Source organism: Mytilus edulis, chromosome 2, assembly GCF_963676685.1.
Source record: "Mytilus edulis chromosome 2, xbMytEdul2.2, whole genome shotgun sequence".
Lineage (NCBI taxonomy): Eukaryota > Metazoa > Mollusca > Bivalvia > Mytilida > Mytilidae > Mytilus > Mytilus edulis.
This window is the reverse complement of record NC_092345.1, coordinates 34,656,599-34,678,085: the sequence shown is the minus strand read 5'-3', so window position 1 is coordinate 34,678,085 and position 21,487 is coordinate 34,656,599. Positions and strand designations below refer to the sequence as shown.

At 40.6% G+C, this 21,487-nt stretch overlaps 1 protein-coding gene across 1 annotated transcript in view; it reads right to left on the bottom strand.

The window, feature by feature from the left end:
- Window positions 1-21,487, bottom strand: part of LOC139510827 (serine-rich adhesin for platelets-like) — a 96,810-nt gene that overhangs the window by 46,983 nt on the left and 28,340 nt on the right. Inside the window, exons 9-12 of the mRNA XM_071297362.1 lie at window positions 21,224-21,328; window positions 7,669-18,666; window positions 7,328-7,452; window positions 5,903-6,229 (exon numbers count right to left, since the gene is read on the bottom strand). Of these exons, the coding sequence (XP_071153463.1) occupies window positions 5,903-6,229; window positions 7,328-7,452; window positions 7,669-18,666; window positions 21,224-21,328 (11,555 nt within the window). The remainder of the gene's footprint in view (window positions 1-5,902; window positions 6,230-7,327; window positions 7,453-7,668; window positions 18,667-21,223; window positions 21,329-21,487) is intronic.

Here is a 21,487-nt window from a genome sequence, read left to right as displayed (position 1 = left end):
ATTTGGAATTAGATTTAGAAAGATCATATCATAGGGAACATGTGTACTAAGTTTCAAGTTGATGTAACTTTAACTTTATCAAAAACTACCTTGACCAAAAACTTTAACCTGAACTTCGCACTATCATTTTCTTTATTCAGTGGACCATGAAATTGAGATCAAAACTATAATTTGGTATTAAAATTAGAAAGATCATATCATGGGGAACAAGTGTACTAAGTTTCAAGTTGATTGGACTTCTTCAAAAACTACCTTGACCAAAAACTTTAACCTGAAGCATATGGACGAACGGAGGCACAGACGGATGGACGGACAAACAGAGGCACAGACCAGAAAACATAATGCCCCTCTACTATCGTAGGTGGGGCATAAAATAATATAATAGATAATAAAATAAGAAGATGTGGTATGATCGCCAATGAGACAACTTTCCACCAGAGTCCAAAACAAAGATGACTATTTTGTATTTAATGTCACATCAGTCTATTTACTATGCCATGTGCAATAGTTTGATTAATGTATGAACAAGCATGACAAGGTTTGCAATAAACCTTTTGATATCAAGTATCAGAAGTTCATTACTAGACAAAGTGTGCAAGCTGTGCAACATGTATTTACATGTAGTAAGGCAATCAGGTTGCCCCCATAATCAGTAGAAATGGTGGAAAGCGTCATATGTGGTCCTCCCAAATCTTGTTTTAAAACTATGGAATCATGGGTAGAAATATTATCATCAAACATATACATTGTAGCTAGTTTATAGCTGTTAATCAGTCTCCATGAGTGTTTGATTAATTATCAGTTTGTTGAAAATGAAGTTAGCTGACTTATTGAGATTCTTATTATCAGTTGTTAATACTGGATTTAAAGCAAATTAGAGCAGAACGGCATTTTCTAGTTATATTTGCTATAATCTCTAGTATTATATGCATCAACATATATGCACTTTACTAAAAAGTGGGATGACCAGTTTTCTGCTAAAGTGACAAAACTTGCAATCTATTGTATACCTATCTGCAACATGTGTGCAATGATCTGAACACCTGAAAAGACTATCTATCATTTCTATTAAAATTCACGTAGAAAAAATCCAGTGTATACATGTATGCTGGGATTTGAACTCAAGACCTTTAATAGCATATATATCAAGCCACGACACAACCACTACACCATGATGACTGGATACGTACTCCTACTTAAAGGAAGCAAGATATTTTTATAAGTGGGGCGAGTTGGCAGACCTTTATTCAGTGGGGTTTAAACCCTTTTCGTTAATAATTGAGTTGTCAGTGATTGTTCAGTTTGATATTACACTTTTTCAAAAGTGGGGCGAGTTGGTAAACAAGAGTATACATTTCTAGACATATATGCAAGAGTAGGGCAATTTTTTTCATAAAGTGGCGATATAGGTTGGGCCGATTGTCCGGGACAAGTGGAAATAGGTGTCGGGCAAGTACATTTGTAGATTCATCATACCTGATTTTAATCTTGATAAATTTTATCAAAAATTTAAACAAACGTTCCCGCCAAATATTCTGTGTTGACGAAAAGCTTCGATTTATGTCATCAAAGTGTTTTAATTCAATATTATAAAAAGAAAGTCACATTTGATTTCGGATATGTATCAACATCCGGAAATAATTTCAAACTTTTTTAGGTAGGGCGAGCCACGGGGTGGGGGTGACTTCCTATTATTGGGTATACGGGGATGTGCCAAAAATGTGGGTCACAATTTTAATGACATCCTACAAAACAGTTTAAATAACGTTAAATTATATTGTAACAAATGGCAACTCTCTTTGAATACAAACAAAACTAAATCCATGATTTTTAGTCAGTCAAAACATAAAAGTGAAACATCACATATTTACTATGAGAATAAAGCCATAGAGAGTGTAACAGAATATTCATTTTTGGGAATGTTGATAAAATGTAATGGAAATTTATCACAAAGTACTTTAGAGCTGACAAAAAAAGCAAAAAAAGTATTTTTTGCAATAAAATCATATACTAAATCATTGAATAATCTACCTATAAAAGTAGCAAATAATCTTTTTGATTCTTTAGTAAAACCAATTATGACCTATAATTCAGAAGTAACATATTTGGATACATATATTTCTTTTCATCGAGCCAAAAGCAGAGCCTTAACTTCAGGAAAAGAAATTAATCAACTTGATTTTATAGACAAAACCCCCATAGAAAATATGCATCTTAAATTTTGTAAATCTACTCTAGGGATAAGAAAAAATGCATCCAATTTAGGAGCAAGAGTTGAATTAGGAAGATTGCCTATAGAATGTTTTATTAAAACACAAACCCTGTTATATTTAGCTAGACTATATAATAATAATATTAATCCATTGTTAAAGGAAGCTTTTTCTCTAGCACAGTCTCTAGATTTGACAGGAACTTACTCATGGTATACATATGCTAAAAATATTGTTAAAGAGACTAACGTTGACCTTAATATTCTTTCTACTTGTAAGGACATAAAAGATGTAAATAAAATAAAAAACGATATAAAGTTAAAAATGAAAAATAGATATGAAGATTTAATTCAAAATAAATTTCAAAACATCGATGATAAAAGTAAATTTTTTCTCTATAAAAAACTTAAAAAAGATTACAAACTAGAATATTATCTAAATACATCTAATTTTCAGATAAGGAGATTAATCACTAAATTTAGAATAAGTGATCACTCCCTCTTGATTGAAAAGGGGAGATATTTTAAAATCCCAAGAGAGGAACGTCTTTGCCATAAATGTAAAATACTAGAGGATGAGAAACATTTTTTACTATATTGTGAGTATAATAAAACTCTAAGAAATGACTTTTTTCATCACATATGTACAGAAAATAATAACTTTAATAATTTAAATGAAGAAGAAAAAATTCATTATCTACTAAATCCATCATCGCCTTTACAAACAAATAAGTTAGGATCCTTCTTGAAAAAGTCATTAGAACTGAGGGCAGGGGACTCTTAACAACTTGTTTGTTGTTATAAATTTTAATGCTGTTGATATTTTGTATGTTTAATATGTATGTATATATGTTTATTGTGTTTATTGTATTAATATATGTTGGTCACAAACTGTAAAGTTTATATGACAATAAAATATTTGATTTGATTTGATTTATATTAAAATGCATTTACGTTTGATAACTGTATATTGATTTGGGGTATGATCAACATATCATATAAAATATATGTGCACCAAACGATGTCAATTCATATATAAAAACTTAAGGGTAGCTGGTATATTTATGAATTATGAGTGATGATGAGTTAGTGCTTACATAAGCATGGGTCATATTTTAAATATTGTATATAAGTATAGGTCATTCTTTCTTAATATTTATATAACGATAGGTACTGAATTTCAGTGAATGTTATATTAAAATGGGTACGTTTTTTGAGGCAAAAATGGCACACCCCTACCAAAAAAATATCGAAGTTACCCCCCCCCCCCCCCCCCGTGGGGCGAGCAGCTGAGACACCAAGTAACTTTTATCAGTTTTTAATTAATATTTAAACATGTTAAAATCATTGAAGGTGTTACTCTCTGAGGTGATATTACATTTATCTGATCATAGATGCAATATCAGCTATGATCTGACCAAACGTCTCTTATATGTATTGTATTTTGGAATTGAAATATCTTCATAATGAAAGATATAAAAGGGACAATAAGAAGAAAGTCTTTAAAATGTGACGAATTTATTGATAAAGTAGGTGGTATTATTGCGACTAGTCTACGTTTGTTCTTTTAACAAGAACGTGATGATGAGCGGGACAAAAAAAAATCTATACTAATGACTTTTTTGTACCAGAAGATGAAAAATATTCAAATATATCTATAGGTCTGTTTTTTGCTAATTATATGACAAGGTATATATTTTTGATAAATTCAAAATATATGAAAAGGGCGGGGTACTTGATGGGTCCTACTTGATGTCTCAGCTGCTCACCCCTACCAAAAAAAGTTTGAAGTGTTTTTTTCCCGATTAAGTTCATGCAAGTGTATCACAAATCTACATTGAGGAGGATTTTGGAAAATTACGGTTTGCCTTTGTTTCATATATATATATATATATATATAAAACAAGAGTGCACACGCTGAAATGTCTCGCGCCTTCTTTCCTAATAATTGATATTATGTTGACAGTACTTAATATAATACTTTATCACAACTGTCACATAAACCTAACATCAACAAAGAAAACTAAGCATTGACCAATGGACCATGACCATGAGGTCAAGGTCAGATGAATCATGCGGCAGACGGACAGACATATTAAGCTAACATTTCTCTATACAACAAATTAACATAGTTGACATATTGCTTACATGGCTGATAGTTTAAGAAAAACAGACCAAAACACAAAACTTAACACTGAGCAATGAACTGTGAAAATGAGGTCAAGGTCAAATAACAACTGAGTGACTGACATATAGATCATAAAATATTTCCAAACACCTGTAGCGGGGTTGCTTCCCCTCCTTAGTACAGGTAGAACATATAAAGCCTGTCTTAATCAACTGAGCTAGGGTATCGATTCTTTGGCTCAGTGGGTTAACGCACTGACTGTCACGCAGGCGACCGGGGTTCGACACGGTCACCCGGTGGTGACGATATAAATTTGTAGAGTAGAAACATGCTCTCCGGTTACATTTGGTGCCCGACTAAAAATCCACGATGGTTATCTGGAGAATAGCTAGGGTTTGTGTTGTTGATATGATGACTCTTGTGGTTGGCGAATAGTGTAGCGGGCTTGCTTCCCCTCCTTAGTACAGGTAGAACATATAAAGCTAGTCTTATTCAACTGAGCAAGGGAATCGGTTCTTTGGCTCAGTGGGTTAACACACTGATTGTCACGTAGGCGACCGGGGTTCGATATAAATTTGTAGAGTAGAAACATGCTCTCCAGTTACACACCAATAATAGTCGACCTATTGCTAAATATAAAGTATTATAAAAAAAACAGCAAAACTCAAAAATAAACTTTGACCACTGAACCATGAAAATGAGGCCAAGGACAGATGACACCTGACAGTTGGACATGTACATCTCACAGTCCATTTACATACCGAATATACTAGACCTATTGCTTAAAGTATCTGAGATATGGACTTGACCCCCCAAACTTAACCTTGTTCATTGATCCATAAAAATGAGGTCGAGGTCAAGTGAAAACTGTCTGATAGTCATGAGGACCTTGCAAGATTACGTTTCTAAAAAATATCTTTTTAAAGACAGTCTGACTGAAATTACGCATTTCAATTATGTCATCACTTGAGTAAGCCATCTTGCCTAATCTTTGGTGAAAAAAGCCTTTTTATTTCTGTTGTCACTTTCGTGTCCATGGTGAAGACTCATCTAAGGTTAAAGCAAACAGAAGGCTTACAGTTTAAATTCCTGATTACCTTTTATTTTAGTAACGACTTTTACTGAAAGCGTTACAATTTCTGTTCATAATGACATTAAGGTTTTCCTCTTACATGTATTACATCTACACACTATATGTAACACAGAAGGACAGACCCAACTTTTTTGTCTGTAACATTTTGTTTTTGTTCTGAGGGTTCCTTGTGATTGTCAATATGGAAAGAAATGCCAGAAATTGAGTTGACTTTCACTTGTATTTATTTATAACCATCACAAATTTGGGTAAGCCAATGCATCAAAAGAGAGAAGACCAGAGGGAAATTAAAACTCATACATCGAAAATAAACTGACCAACGCCATTGATAAAAAAAAGAAAAAGACAACATACACATAATAGTACATAAGACACTCAATAGACCAAGCAGCACGAACCCCACAAAAAACTTGGGGTGATCTCAGTTGATCCGGAAGGATAAGCAGATCCTGCTCCACATGTGACAACTTACCTCTGTGTTTCCTTGACTTGGATTTGGATAGACATTTTCCCAAGTAACTTTTAATGCTGTGTTAGGCTCAAAGTTTAAAACCTCTTCACTGTTAGGATAATTCTTTGTTAACAAGTTTTTTGTGTTGTTTAGAAAGGCTGCTGTGGAAGTGTCCGTATCATCAAACTTGTTGTAAAAATGGTACCATACATTTGAATATGCATTTGTTATGATGTCAGCCCAAAATGGTGCCATCATCTTGACTCCACTGGTATAGCTTGAAGGGAATGATCTTGGGATGTTTGAAGAATATTGCGAATCTAACGTTATGTACCCATTAGAGTAAATCTGCAATGAAAAATACAGTGTTTACATATGTATATAAACATCTGGCAGAACGTTATTTTTCAAATCGGGGCTAGGATTACGATTTCCTTTGTCACAGAAAATGAACTCTTTCTTCAAGAATTCTCAGGATATTTGTGTGCTTTGTCAAAATGAAGTTTTCCAATAGTTGGTAAAGTTGTGCATGTATCTCTTATTATATATGTAAGTATTGTAACCGAAAAAGCAATATTATGGACATAAATTTCAACTCAGTCTTAATTTTTTAAATAACCAACACTATAACTTCGTAAACACTTGAAAAAATATGAACAGAGACAGCGGTTGTTCTCTTGCTATATCGCACAATAGAGATTAACAACAACACATGTTGTGAAATTAAATGTCCATGGTAAGTTATATCTTCTTTTTGAAAAAATAAAAATCTGAATTTCGGTGTTTTTCCAAAAAAATATATCAAAAAAGTTTCTCAAATAAATTTCATTTTTGTATCAAACATCCTAAAATTTTAATCACGGAAAATTTATACCAACTATTTAATATCCTTACATTTCCTGAAATGTATTACTGATAATCTCATAAATATAAAATATATTTTGTTTTATTATTAAAATCATGGCAAATATTTCTTTAACATTTGACAGAGGTCGACCAATATAGACTCACATTGTTAACAGAGACGATAAACATGATATATGTCACTCAAACTAAAAGTATTATCAAACTCAATAAATGCAGATGCTATATACTGACAGGATATTCTTTTAAGTTAACAATCATCAGTGATATGGAAAAAATACATCTGCTGTTGTCTGTTCTATGGTCGGGATGTTGTCTCTTTGACACATTCCCCATTTCCATTCTCAATTTTATTAAAAACAAATAAGTTATATAATAGCATTGAAAAATAGTTAGTTTTTGTTTTAGTGAAATTGCAATTTGTTCCTACTACGCAAATTCTTTCATTTATCCTTGGTTAAAAACGGAATCACATGATCACACGAGACGCAATGCAATCACCGTGTAAGATGACATTAGGCTGATAACAATCATTCAACTTAACACATATATTATTCTCTATTTTAAAAAGAAGATACTCACATAAATCTGATTATATATATCACAGTTGCATGTCAAACCGACAGGGTTGTAAATGCTGGCAACTTCAACATCATCACCTAAATCTCCTTTCGTGTCGTCTGCTGAAGCACCAAAATTCAACAGATCTAAAACGATACATCATTATTATGTTATTTTTGAATGAAATTTCAAATTATTATAATATTATTTTTATTTTTCTATTATTATTTTTTTTTTATGTCAAATTGTATGTATTACATGTATTTGCAGTATATTTATTAGCTGCGTAATAAACCCCTACTACAAATGCACAATTTATATAAAAGAACAAAATAGAGCTTATAATTTGATAGATACAATACCTATTCTAACAGCTGTTGAATCGGTAGTCGGTATTGTAGCAGGTGGTCCTGTTGTAGGCACAGCTGTTGATAAAGTAGTTCCAGCCGGTTTAGTTGTTATGCTTGTCTGAGAGACAGTTGTACTTTCGGTGTCGGTCACTTGTGATGTTGAAGCTGCGGCTGTGATAGTGGTTGTCTCTGTTGTTCTGCCAGTAGTTTGAGAGGCAGTGGTACCCACAGTGCTTGTCTCCTGTGATGTAGTGACTGCAGCTGTGCCAGTCGTTGTCTCAGCTGTTGTACCGGTAGTCGAAGAGATTGTGGTACCTTCGATGGTTGACAGTAAAGTATCAGTAGTCTGGGAGACAGTTGTACTTTCGGTGTCGGTCACTTGTGATGTTGAAGCTGCGGCTGTGATAGTGGTTGTCTCTGCTGTTCTGCCAGTAGTTTGAGAGGCACTGGTACTCTCAGTGCTTGTCTCCTGTGATGTAGTGACTGCAGCTGTGCCAGTCGTTGTCTCAGCTGTTGTACCCGTAGTCGAAGAGATTGTGGTACCTTCGGTGGTTGACAGTAAAGTATCAGTAGTCTGAGAGACAGTTGTGCCTTCGGTGTCAGTCACTTGTGATGTTGTAGCTGCGGCTGTGATAGTGGTTGTCTCTGCTGTTCTGTCAGTAGTTTGAGAGGCACTGGTACCCTCAGTGCTTGTCTCCTGTGATGAAGTGACTGCATCTGTGCCAGTCGTTGTCTCAGCTGTTGTACCCGTAGTCGAAGAGATTGTGGTACCTTCGGTGGTTGACAGTAAAGTATCAGTAGTCTGAGAGACAGTTGTGCCTTCGGTGTCAGTCACTTGTGATGTTGTAGCTGCGGCTGTGATAGTGGTTGTCTCTGTTGTTCTGCCAGTAGTTTGAAAGGCAGTGGTACCCTCAGTGCTTGTCTCTTGCGATGTAGTGACTGCAGCTGTGCCAGTCGTTGTCTCAGATGTTGTACCGGTAGTCGAAGAGATTGTGGTACCTTCGATGGTTGACAGTAAAGTACCAGTAGTCTGAGAGACAGTTGTACCTTCGGTGTCGGTCACTTGTGATGTTGAAGCTGCGGCTGTGATAGTGGTTGTCTCTGCTGTTCTGCCAGTAGTTTGAGAGGCAGTGGTACCTTCAGTGCTTGTCTCCTGTGATGTAGTGACTGCAGCTGTGCCAGTCGTTTTCGCAGCTGTTGTACCCGTAGGCGAAGAGAGTGTGGTACCTTCGGTGGTTGACAATAAAGTTTCAGTAGTCTGAGAGACAGTTGTGCCTTCGGTGTCAGTCACTTGTGATGTTGTAGCTGCGGCTGTGATAGTGGTTGTCTCTAATGTTCTGTCAGTAGTTTGAGAGGCAGTGGTACCCTCAGTACTTGTCTCCCGTGATGTAGTGACTGCAGTTGTGCCAGTCGTTGTCTCAGCTGTTGTTCCCGTAGTCGAAGAGATTGTGGTACCCTCGGTGGTTGACAGTAAAGTATCAGTAGTCTGAGAGACAGTTGTGCCTTCGGTGTCAGTCACTTGTGATGTTGTAGCTGCGTCTGTGATAGTGGTTGTCTCTGTTGTTCTGCCAGTAGTTTGAGAGGCAGTGGTACTCTCAGTGCTTGTCTCTTGCGATGTAGTTACTGCAGCTGTGCCAGTCGTTGTCTCAGCTGTTGTACCGGTAGTCGAAGAGATTGTGGTGCCTTCGATGGTTGACAGTAGAGTATCAGTAGTCTGAGAGACAGTTGTACCTTCGGTGTCGGTCACTTGTGATGTTGAAGCTGCGGCTGTGATAGTGGTTGTCTCCGATGTTCTGCCAGTAGTTTGAGAGGCAGTGGTACCCTCAGTGCTTGTCTCCTGTGATGTAGTGACTGCAGCTGTGCCAGTCGTTGTCTCAGCTGTTGTACCCGTAGTCGAAGAGATTGTGGTACCTTCGGTGGTTGACAGTAAAGTATCAGTAGTCTGAAAGACAGTTGTGCCTTCGGTGTCAGTCACTTGTGATGTTGTAGCTGCGGCTGTGATAGTGGTTGTCTCTGTTGTTCTGCCAGTAGTTTGAGAGGCAGTGGTACCCTCAGTGCTTGTCTCTTGCGATGTAGTTACTGCAGCTGTACCAGTCGTTGTCGCAGCTGTTGTACCGGTAGTCGAAGAGATTGTGGTACCTTCGATGGTTGACAGTAAAGTACCAGTAGTCTGAGAGACAGTTGTACCTTCGGTGTCGGTCACTTGTGATGTTGAAGCTGCGGCTGTGATAGTGGTTGTCTCTGCTGTTCTGCCAGTAGTTTGAGAGGCACTGGTACCCTCAGTGCTTGTCTCCTGTGATGAAGTGACTGCAGCTGTGCCAGTCGTTGTCTCAGCTGTTGTACCGGTAGTCGAAGAGATTGTGGTACCTTCGATGGTTGACAGTAAAGTACCAGTAGTCTGAGAGACAGTTACACCTTCGGTGTTGGTCACTTGTGATGTTGAAGCTGCGGCTGTGATAGTGGTTGTCTCTGCTGTTCTGCTAGTAGTTTGAGAGGCAGTGGTACCATCAGTGCTTGTCTCCTGTGATGTAATGACTGCAGCTGTGCCAGTCGTTGTCTCAGCTGTTGTACCCGTAGTCGAAGAGATTGTGGTACCTTCGGTGGTTGACAGTAAAGTATTAGTAGTCTGAGAGACAGTTGTGCCTTCGGTGTCAGTCACTTGTGATGTTGTAGCTGCGTCTGTGATAGTGGTTGTCTCTGTTGTTCTGCCAGTAGTTTGAGAGGCAGTGGTACCCTCAGTGCTAGTTTCTTGCGATGTAGTGACTGCAGCTGTGCCAGTCGTTGTCTCCGCTGTTGTACCCGTAGTCGAAGAGATTGTGGTACCTTCGGTGGTTGACAGTAAAGTATCAGTAGTCTGAGAGACAGTTGTACCTTCGGTGTCGGTCACTTGTGATGTTGAAGCTGCGGCTGTGATAGTGGTTGTCTCTAATGTTCTGCCAGTAGTTTGAGTTGCAGTGGTACCCTCAGTACTTGTCTCCTGTGATGTAGTGACTGCAGCTGTGCCAGTCGTTGTCTCCGCTGTTGTACCCGTAGTCGAAGAGATTGTGGTACCTTCGGTGGTTGACAGTAAAGTATCAGTAGTCTGAGAAACAGTTGTGCCTACGGTGTCAGTCACTTGTGATGTTGTAGCTGCGGCTGTGATAGTGGTTGTCTTTGTTGTTCTGCCAGTAGTTTGAGAGGCAGTGGTACCCTCAGTGCTTGTCTCTTGCGATGTAGTGACTGCAGCTGTACCAGTCGTTGTCTCAGCTGTTGTACCGGTAGTCGAAGAGATTGTGATACCTTCGGTGGTTGGCAGTAAAGTATCAGTAGTCTGAGAGAAAGTTGTACCTTCGGTGTCGGTCACTTGTGATGTTGAAGCTGCGGCTGTGATAGTGGTTGTCTCTAATGTTCTGCCAGTAGTTTGAGTTGCAGTGTTACCCTCAGTACTTGTCTCCTGTGATGTAGTGACTGCAGCTGTGCCAGTCGTTGTCTCAGCTGTTGTACCCGTAGCCGAAGAGATTGTGGTACCTTCGGTGGTTGACAGTAAAGTATCAGTAGTCTGAGAAACAGTTGTGCCTTCGGTGTCAGTCACTTGTGATGTTGTAGCTGCGGCTGTGATAGTGGTTGTCTCTGTTGTTCTGCCAGTAGTTTGAGAGGCAGTGGTACCCTCAGTGCTTGTCTCTTGCGATGTAGTTACTGCAGCTGTACCAGTCGTTGTCTCAGCTGTTGTACCGGTAGTCGAAGAGATTGTGGTACCTTCGATGGTTGACAGTGAAGTACCAGTAGTCTGAGAGACAGTTGTACCTTCGGTGTCGGTCACTTGTGATGTTGAAGCTGCGGCTGTGATAGTGGTTGTCTCTGCTGTTCTGCCAGTAATTTGAGAGGCACTGGTACCCTCAGTGCTTGTCTCCTGTGATGAAGTGACTGCAGCTGTGCCAGTCGTTTTCTCAGCTGTTGTACCCGTAGTCGAAGAGATTGTGGTACCTTCGGTGGTTGACAGTAAAGTATCAGTAGTCTGAGAGACAGTTGTGCCTTCGGTGTCAGTCACTTGTGATGTTGTAGCTGCGGCTGTGATAGTGGTTGTCTCGGTTGTTCTGCCAGTAGTTTGAGAGGCAGTGGTACCCTCAGTGCTTGTCTCTTGCGGTGTAGTGACTGCAGCTGTACCAGTCGTTGTCTCAGCTGTTGTACCGGTAGTCGAAGAGATTGTGGTACCTTCGGTGGTTGACAGTAAAGTATCAGTAGTCTGAGAGACAGTTGTACCTTCGGTGTCGGTCACTTGTGATGTTGAAGCTGCGGCTGTGATAGTGGTTGTCTCTAATGTTCTGCCAGTAGTTTGAGTTGCAGTGTTACCCTCAGTACTTGTCTCCTGTGATGTAGTGACTGCAGCTGTGCCAGTCGTTGTTTCAGTTGTTGTACCCGTAGCCGAAGAGATTGTGGTACCTTCGGTGGTTGACAGTAAAGTATCAGTAGTCTGAGAAACAGTTGTGCCTTCGGTGTCAGTCACTTGTGATGTTGTAGCTGCGGCTGTGATAGTGGTTGTCTCTAGTGTTCTGCCAGTAGTTTGAGAGGCAGTGGTACCCTCAGTGCTTGTCTCTTGCGATGTAGTTACTGCAGCTGTACCAGTCGTTGTCTCAGCTGTTGTACCGGTAGTCGAAGAGATTGTGGTACCTTCGATGGTTGACAGTAAAGTATCAGTAGTCTGAGAGACAGTTGTACCTTCGGTGTCGGTCACTTGTGATGTTGAAGCTGCGGCTGTGATAGTGGTTGTCTCTAATGTTCTGCCAGTAGTTTGAGTTGCAGTGGTACCCTCAGTACTTGTCTCCTGTGATGTAGTGACTGCAGCTGTGCCAGTCGTTGTCTCCGCTGTTGTACCCGTAGTCGAAGAGATTGTGGTACCTTCGGTGGTTGACAGTAAAGTATCAGTAGTCTGAGAAACAGTTGTGCCTACGGTGTCAGTCACTTGTGATGTTGTAGCTGCGGCTGTGATAGTGGTTGTCTTTGTTGTTCTGCCAGTAGTTTGAGAGGCAGTGGTACCCTCAGTGCTTGTCTCTTGCGATGTAGTGACTGCAGCTGTACCAGTCGTTGTCTCAGCTGTTGTACCGGTAGTCGAAGAGATTGTGATACCTTCGGTGGTTGGCAGTAAAGTATCAGTAGTCTGAGAGAAAGTTGTACCTTCGGTGTCGGTCACTTGTGATGTTGAAGCTGCGGCTGTGATAGTGGTTGTCTCTAATGTTCTGCCAGTAGTTTGAGTTGCAGTGTTACCCTCAGTACTTGTCTCCTGTGATGTAGTGACTGCAGCTGTGCCAGTCGTTGTCTCAGCTGTTGTACCCGTAGCCGAAGAGATTGTGGTACCTTCGGTGGTTGACAGTAAAGTATCAGTAGTCTGAGAAACAGTTGTGCCTTCGGTGTCAGTCACTTGTGATGTTGTAGCTGCAGCTGTGATAGTGGTTGTCTCTGTTGTTCTGCCAGTAGTTTGAGAGGCAGTGGTACCCTCAGTGCTTGTCTCTTGCGATGTAGTTACTGCAGCTGTACCAGTCGTTGTCTCAGCTGTTGTACCGGTAGTCGAAGAGATTGTGGTACCTTCGATGGTTGACAGTGAAGTACCAGTAGTCTGAGAGACAGTTGTACCTTCGGTGTCGGTCACTTGTGATGTTGAAGCTGCGGCTGTGATAGTGGTTGTCTCTGCTGTTCTGCCAGTAGTTTGAGAGGCACTGGTACCCTCAGTGCTCGTCTCCTGTGATGAAGTGACTGCAGCTGTGCCAGTCGTTTTCTCAGCTGTTGTACCCGTAGTCGAAGAGATTGTGGTACCTTCGGTGGTTGACAGTAAAGTATCAGTAGTCTGAGAGACAGTTGTGCCTTCGGTGTCAGTCACTTGTGATGTTGTAGCTGCGGCTGTGATAGTGGTTGTCTCTGTTGTTCTGCCAGTAGTTTGAGAGGCAGTGGTACCCTCAGTGCTTGTCTCTTGCGGTGTAGTGACTGCAGCTGTACCAGTCGTTGTCTCAGCTGTTGTACCGGTAGTCGAAGAGATTGTGGTACCTTCGGTGGTTGACAGTAAAGTATCAGTAGTCTGAGAGACAGTTGTACCTTCGGTGTCGGTCACTTCTGATGTTGAAGCTGCGGCTGTGATAGTGGTTGTCTCTAATGTTCTGCCAGTAGTTTGAGTTGCAGTGTTACCCTCAGTACTTGTCTCCTGTGATGTAGTGACTGCAGCTGTGCCAGTCGTTGTTTCAGTTGTTGTACCCGTAGCCGAAGAGATTGTGGTACCTTCGGTGGTTGACAGTAAAGTATCAGTAGTCTGAGAAACAGTTGTGCCTTCGGTGTCAGTCACTTGTGATGTTGTAGCTGCGGCTGTGATAGTGGTTGTCTCTAGTGTTCTGCCAGTAGTTTGAGAGGCAGTGGTACCCTCAGTGCTTGTCTCTTGCGATGTAGTTACTGCAGCTGTACCAGTCGTTGTCTCAGCTGTTGTACCGGTAGTCGAAGAGATTGTGGTACCTTCGATGGTTGACAGTAAAGTACCAGTAGTCTGAGAGACAGTTGTACCTTCGGTGTCGGTCACTTGTGATGTTGAAGCTGCGGCTGTGATAGTGGTTGTCTCTGCTGTTCTGCCAGTAGTTTGAGAGGCACTGGTACCCTCAGTGCTTGTCTCCTGTGATGAAGTGACTGCAGCTGTGCCAGTCGTTTTCTCAGCTGTTGTACCCGTAGGCGAAGAGATTGTGGTACCTTCGGTGGTTGACAGTAAAGTATCAGTAGTCTGAGAGACAGTTGTGCCTTCGGTGTCAGTCACTTGTGATGTTGTAGCTGCGGCTGTGATAGTGGTTGTCTCTGTTGTTCTGCCAGTAGTTTGAGAGGCAGTGGTACCCTCAGTGCTTGTCTCTTGCGGTGTAGTGACTGCAGCTGTACCAGTCGTTGTCTCAGCTGTTGTACCGGTAGTCGAAGAGATTGTGGTACCTTCGGTGGTTGACAGTAAAGTATCAGTAGTCTGAGAGTCAGTTGTACCTTTGGTGTCGGTCACTTGTGATGTTGAAGATGCGGCTGTGATAGTGGTTGTCTCTAATGTTCTGTCAGTAGTTTTAGAGGCACTGGTACCCTCAGTACTTGTCTCCTGTGATGTAGTGACTGCAGTTGTGCCAGTCGTGTTCTCAGCTGTTGTACCCGTAGTCGAAGAGAATGTGGTACCTTCGGTGGTTGACAGTAAAGTATCAGTAGTCTGAGAGACAGGTGTGCCTTCGGTGTCAGTCACTTGTGATGTTGTAGCTGCGGCTGTGATAGTGGTTGTCTCTGTTGTTCTGCCAGTAGTTTGAGAGGCACTGGTACTCTCAGTGCTTGTCTCCTGTGATGAAGTGACTGCAGCTGTGCCAGTCGTTTTCTCAGCTGTTGTACCCGTAGGCGAAGAGATTGTGGTACCTTCGGTGGTTGACAGTAAAGTATCAGTAGTCTGATAGACAGTTGTGCCTTCGGTGTCAGTCACTTGTGATGTTGTAGCTGCGGCTGTGATAGTGGTTGTCTCTGTTGTTCTGCCAGTAGTTTGAGAGGCAGTGGTACCCTCAGTGCTTGTCTCTTGTGGTGTAGTGACTGCAGCTGTACCAGTCGTTGTCTCAGCTGTTGTACCGGTAGTCGAAGAGATTGTGGTACCTTCGGTAGTTGACAGTAAAGTATCAGTAGTCTGAGAGTCAGTTGTACCTTCGGTGTCGGTCACTTGTGATGTTGAAGCTGCGGCTGTGATAGTGGTTGTCTCTAATGTTCTGTCAGTAGTTTGAGAGGCACTGGTACCCTCAGTACTTGTCTCATGTGATGTAGTGACTGCAGTTGTGCCAGTCGTTTTCTCAGCTGTTGTACCCGTAGTCGACGAGATTGTGATACCTTCGGTGGTTGACAGTAAAGTATCAGTAGTCTGAGAGACAGTTGTGCCTTCGGTGTCAGTCACTTGTGATGTTGTAGCTGCGGCTGTGATAGTGGTTGTCTCTGTTGTTCTGCCAGTAGTTTGAGAGGCAGTGGTACCCTCAGTGCTTGTCTCTTGCGATGTAGTTACTGCAGCTGTACCAGTCGTTTTCTCAGCTGTTGTACCCGTAAGCGAAGAGATTGTGGTACCTTCGGTGGTTGACAGTAAAGTATCAGTAGTCTGAGAGTCAGTTGTACCTTCGGTGTCGGTCACTTGTGATGTTGACGATGCGGCTGTGATAGTGGTTGTCTCTAATGTTCTGCCAGTAGTTTGAGAGGCAGTGGTACCCTCAGTGCTTGTCTCTTGCGATGTAGTTACTGCAGCTGTACCAGTCGTTGTCTCAGCTGTTGTACCGGTAGTCGAAGAGATTGTGGTACCTTCGGTAGTTGACAGTAAAGTACCAGTAGTCTGAGAGACAGTTGTACCTTCGGTGTCGGTCACTTGTGATGTTGAAGATGCGGCTGTGATAGTGGTTGTCTCTGCTGTTCTGCCAGTAGTTTGAGAGGCACTGGTACCCTCAGTGCTTGTCTCCTGTGATGAAGTGACTGCAGCTGTGCCAGTCGTAGTCTCAGCTGTTGTACCCGTAGTCGAAGAGATTGTGGTACCTTCGGTGGTTGACAGTAAAGTATCAGTAGTCTGAGAGACAGTTGTGCCTTCGGTGTCAGTCACTTGTGATGTTGTAGCTGCGGCTGTGATAGTGGTTGTGTCTGTTGTTCTGCCAGTAGTTTGAGAGGCAGTGGTACCCTCAGTGCTTGTCTCTTGCGATGTAGTGACTGCAGCTGTACCAGTCGTTGTCTCAGCTGTTGTACCGGTAGTTGAAGAGATTGTGGTACCTTCTTTGGTAGACTTCGTAGTATCGGTAGACTGAGAGACAGTTGTGATTTCGGTATCGGTCACTTGTGATGTCGTAGCTGCGGCTATAATAGTGGTTGTCTCTGCTGTTGTGCCAGTAGTTTGAGAGACAGTGGTACCCTCAGTGCTTGTCTCTTGCGATGTAGTTAATGCAGCTGTGCCAGTCGTTGTTTCAGCTGTTGTACCGGTAGTCGAAGAGATTGTGGTACCTTCGGTAGTTGACAGTAAAGTATCAGTAGTCTGAGAGTCAGTTGTACCTTCGGTGTCGGTCATTTGTGATGTTGAAGCTGCGGCTGTGATAGTGGTTGTCTCCGATGTTCTGCCAGTAGTTTGAGAGGCAGTGGTACCCTCAGTGCTTGTCTCCTGTGATGTAGTGACTGCAGCTGTGCCAGTCGTTGTCTCAGCTGTTGTACCCGTAGTCGAAGAGATTGTGGTACCTTCGGTGGTTGACAGTAAAGTATCAGTAGTCTGAGAGACAGTTGTGCCTTCGGTGTCAGTCACTTGTGATGTTGTAGCTGCGGCTGTGATAGTGGTTGTCTCTGTTGTTCTGCCAGTAGTTTGAGAGGCAGTGGTACCCTCAGTGCTTGTCTCTTGCGATGTAGTTACTGCAGCTGTACCAGTCGTTGTCTCAGCTGTTGTACCGGTAGTCGAAGAGATTGTGGTAACTTCGATGGTTGACAGTAAAGTACCAGTAGTCTGAGAGACAGTTGTACCTTCGGTGTCGGTCACTTGTGATGTTGAAGCTGCGGCTGTGATAGTGGTTGTCTCTGCTGTTCTGCCAGTAGTTTGAGAGGCACTGGTACCCTCAGTGCTTGTCTCCTGTGATGAAGTGACTGCAGCTGTGCCAGTCGTTGTCTCAGCTGTTGTACCCGTAGTCGAAGAGATTGTGGTACCTTCGGTGGTTGACAGTAAAGTATCAGTAGTCTGAGAGACAGTTGTGCCTTCGGTGTCAGTCACTTGTGATGTTGTAGCTGCGGCTGTGATAGTGGTTGTCTCTGTTGTTCTGCCAGTAGTTTGAGAGGCAGTGGTACCCTCAGTGCTTGTCTCTTGCGATGTAGTGACTGCAGCTGTACCAGTCGTTGTCTCAGCTGTTGTACCGGTAGTTGAAGAGATTGTGGTACCTTCTTTGGTAGACTTCGTAGTATCGGTAGACTGAGAGACAGTTGTGATTTCGGTATCGGTCACTTGTGATGTCGTAGCTGCGGCTGTAATAGTGGTTGTCTCTGTTGTTGTGCCAGTAGTTTGAGAGACAGTGGTACCCTCAGTGCTTGTCTCTTGCGATGTAGTTAATGCAGCTGTGCCAGTCGTTGTTTCAGCTGTTGTACCGGTAGTCGAAGAGATTGTGGTACCTTCGGAGGTAGACTTCGTAGTATCGGTAGATTGAGAGACAGATGTGCCTTCTGTGTCGGTCACTTGTGATGTCGTAGCTGCGGCTGTAATAGTGCTAGTCTCTGCTGTTGTGCCAGTAGTGTGAGAGACATTGGTTCCCTCAGTACTTGTCTCTTGTGATGTAGTGACTGCAGCTGTGCCAGTCGTTGTCTCAGCTGTTGTACCCGTAGTCGAAGAGATTGTGGTACCTTCGGTGGTTGACAGCAAAGTATCAGTAATCTGAGAGACAGTTGTGCCTTCGGTGACGGTCACTTGTGACGTCGTAGCTGCGGCTGTGATAGTGGTTGTCTCTGCTGTTATGCCAGTAGTTTGAGAGACAGTGGTACCCTCAGTGCTTGTTTCTTGCGATGTAGTGACTGCAGCTGTGCCAGTCGTTGTCTCAGCTGTTGTACCTGTAGTCGAAGAGATTGTTGTACCTTCTGTGGTAGACTTCGTAGTATCGGTAGACTGAGAGACAGTTGTGCCTTCGGTAGCGGTCACTTGTGATGTCGTAGCTGCGGCTGTAATAGTGGTTGTCTCTGCTGTTGTGCCATTAGTTTGAGAGACAGTGGTACCCTCAGTGCTTGTCTCTTGCGATGTAGTGACTGCAGCTGTGTCAGTCGTTGTCTCAACTGTTGTACCGGTAGTCGAAAAGATTGTAGTAACTTCGGTGGTAGACTTCGTAGTATCAGTAGTTTGAGAGACAGTGGTACCCTCAGTGCTTGTCTCTTGTGATGTAGTAACTGCAGCCTTAGTGTTTGAGACAGGTGTTTCGTCGTTGGTGGACAGTGTATTATCAGTAGACTGACTGACGGCTGTACCTTCGGTGTATGTCCCTGGCGATGTAGTGACTGTCAACGGCAAAGTTGTAGCTAAAAAAGAATACAGTTATGTTACATTTTGCAGAACATCCAATTTATATCATACTACTCCTGAAGTCATGATTGAGATATTTTTAACTTTATCTTAAAATTGTACCCAAAACCTGGACTAAAATTAATTTGGCTCTTTTAATTTTCAAAAAATATTGACAAAATATTCTCTTTGACCCTTTGAATAAAACTTGAACCAATCACTTTCTTGAAAAAATTGGTTGGATATATAGCAGTTTGACAAACACTCATTTTAATCATTGAGATATTTCCTTAACATTACAACGTGATTAAAACATTTAGCTGATTTGACAGAGTTATCTCCCTGTAGTGTTAGGTACCACATTAACGAGATTTTCTTGTTTCTAGAACTTTAAATCTGCTATGTCAGGTTTTTTTCAAGGATGAATCACTTTGTGTAGTGAAACACAATGAACATGGTACGATGAAGACTGTGGATTGGAACAATCAGAGAATTATGTTAACTTTATTAATAAAAGAAAAAAAAATGATACAATGTTGAAATCATCGTACAAACATGTCAACTGTGGTGTCATAGATGTGATAAATTTTACCTCTTTGTTTAAGTCTTTTTTATATAAACTACTTCCCTTTCATGAATGTGAACTACTGAATGAGAATATTTACCGGATTTGTTATAGCATAAGCAACACTACTGGTGCCACATGTGGAGCAGGATCTGCTTACCCTTCCGGAGCACCTGAGATCACCCCTAGTTTTTGGTGGGGTTCATGTTGCTTATTCGTTAGTTTTCTATGTTGTGCCATGTGTTCTTTTATTTGTCTGTTTGTCTTTTCATTTTAGCCAGGTGTTGTCAGTTTATTTTCGATTTATGAGTTTGACTGTCCCTCTGGTATCTTTCGTCCCTCTTTTACATATACATATAACACTTAGATACATAGTATACTTTTAAATGGTCATTTTACACATATATAATTGTTGTACATTACACATGTTAAACTTTTACTAAAAGTCTAACAAAAAAGACATCTTACTCGCAACTACATTTTGTATAGGTGATCGCAAGTTAAATATATTTTTTATTAGTCCATATATAATCGTTTATATTTAGATCTCAAAATGATCACATTAGTTATTTTTAATTTAACAGTATTTCCTTAATCTTACAGCTAATATGTTGGACAAAATTCAAAACATTTAGATGCAGATATATAATTTTCTACTGAAAATATTATGAATGTAGATTATAAAAAAGAAATTAGTATATTTTGCAGTTTATTGATATATTTTTTTTAACGGTTACTTATAGATACATGAAGGGGTTCAAAATCAATTTTAATTTGATATCTGAAATACTCTTTTTTGGTGATAAAATATATTATACAATTAATTCAATAAAAGAAAATGAGTGCAGCCAGAAATTTGGAAACGTTTTCCAAGATGCATACAATTATATTCATTATAAAATCTCTGGTATCTTTCGTCCCTCTTTTGAGTATAGTTTTAAATAAAGCAGTTATAATAGACAATATTGGAAACTTATCAAACCTTAATTTAAGCTGAAAACAAATTGAGCAATATCTCTTTTAAATGATATCATTTCATATGCAGCAAAAATTCTGCAATATGATCAGGTAACTACATGTACCCCGGTGTATATAACACCACACCCTTGTTCACCCTGGGAGAAATAAAAGTTTGCAAGTAAAAACATATAAAATGTAAAAAAAATTTTTTTAATAAAAACAGAATAAAGAAGAATGTGTCCCCAGTACACGGATGCCCCATCCGCACTATCATTTTCTACGTTTAATGGACCGTGAAAATGGGGGAAAACCTCTAATTTGGCATTACATTAGAAAGATTATATCATAGGGAACACGTGTACTAAGTTTCAAGTTGATTGGACTTAAACGTCATCAAAAACCACCTCGACCAAAAACTTTAACCTGGGACGAACGGACGAACAGACGCACAGACCAGAAAACATAATGCCCATAAATGAGGCATAATAAATCATTCACGAAACTTTATAGAAAAAACACCAAAAAAAATCAAAATTTACCAAAATACAGGGAAAACAAATTTGACAATGCGCAGCAACTAAAGGAATTATTCGTAAGAAATTTATTCCTAATCTTTTTGTAATCACGGGTGTACGGAATTTTACCATTGTTTTGAAAATGAATGCACGCTTCTGCTGCGCCTCAGGGTGTATGGATATTCGACATAAATGTCTGTACTCCCTTGATTACACCAAGATAACTTATAATACACTGCTTTTTTAAAAACAACACAAATGCATTTTTTTTCTTACAAATAATATTTTAAAGCGAGACATTTTGCCATTGGTTCTCATTGTTAGATCGAGTGAGTCTTTATTGTCTATTGCAGGTTTATAAATATTCTATTGTACATATGTAAGCTATTATAGACGATTAAATCTTCATTTCACTTATTCTGTGACCAAATATACAACACAGCTTTGAAATGATATAGAACAGATGTCCAATCATATTTTTAAATACATGGGAAATTCTACAAAATATAAATAGACAAAAATCACAGTATTTACCCGTTTTATCCGTAGGTGAACTGTTAACCTGAGCTGAAGTAGTAGATTCGACTATCGAAGTTGGAGCTACAGTAGTGGATAATACTTCTGAAGTGGAAGTAGCAGCTAGAAATTAAAAAAAAAGAAATATATAATCTATGCTAATAAAATACGTAATGGATGTTCAAATCGATTGTTTGTACTGCTTTTAGATTAGATATTTTGTTAGCCAGGCATTTGGAAACTGTTTTCCAACATACATACAATTATTTCCATTATAAGTAT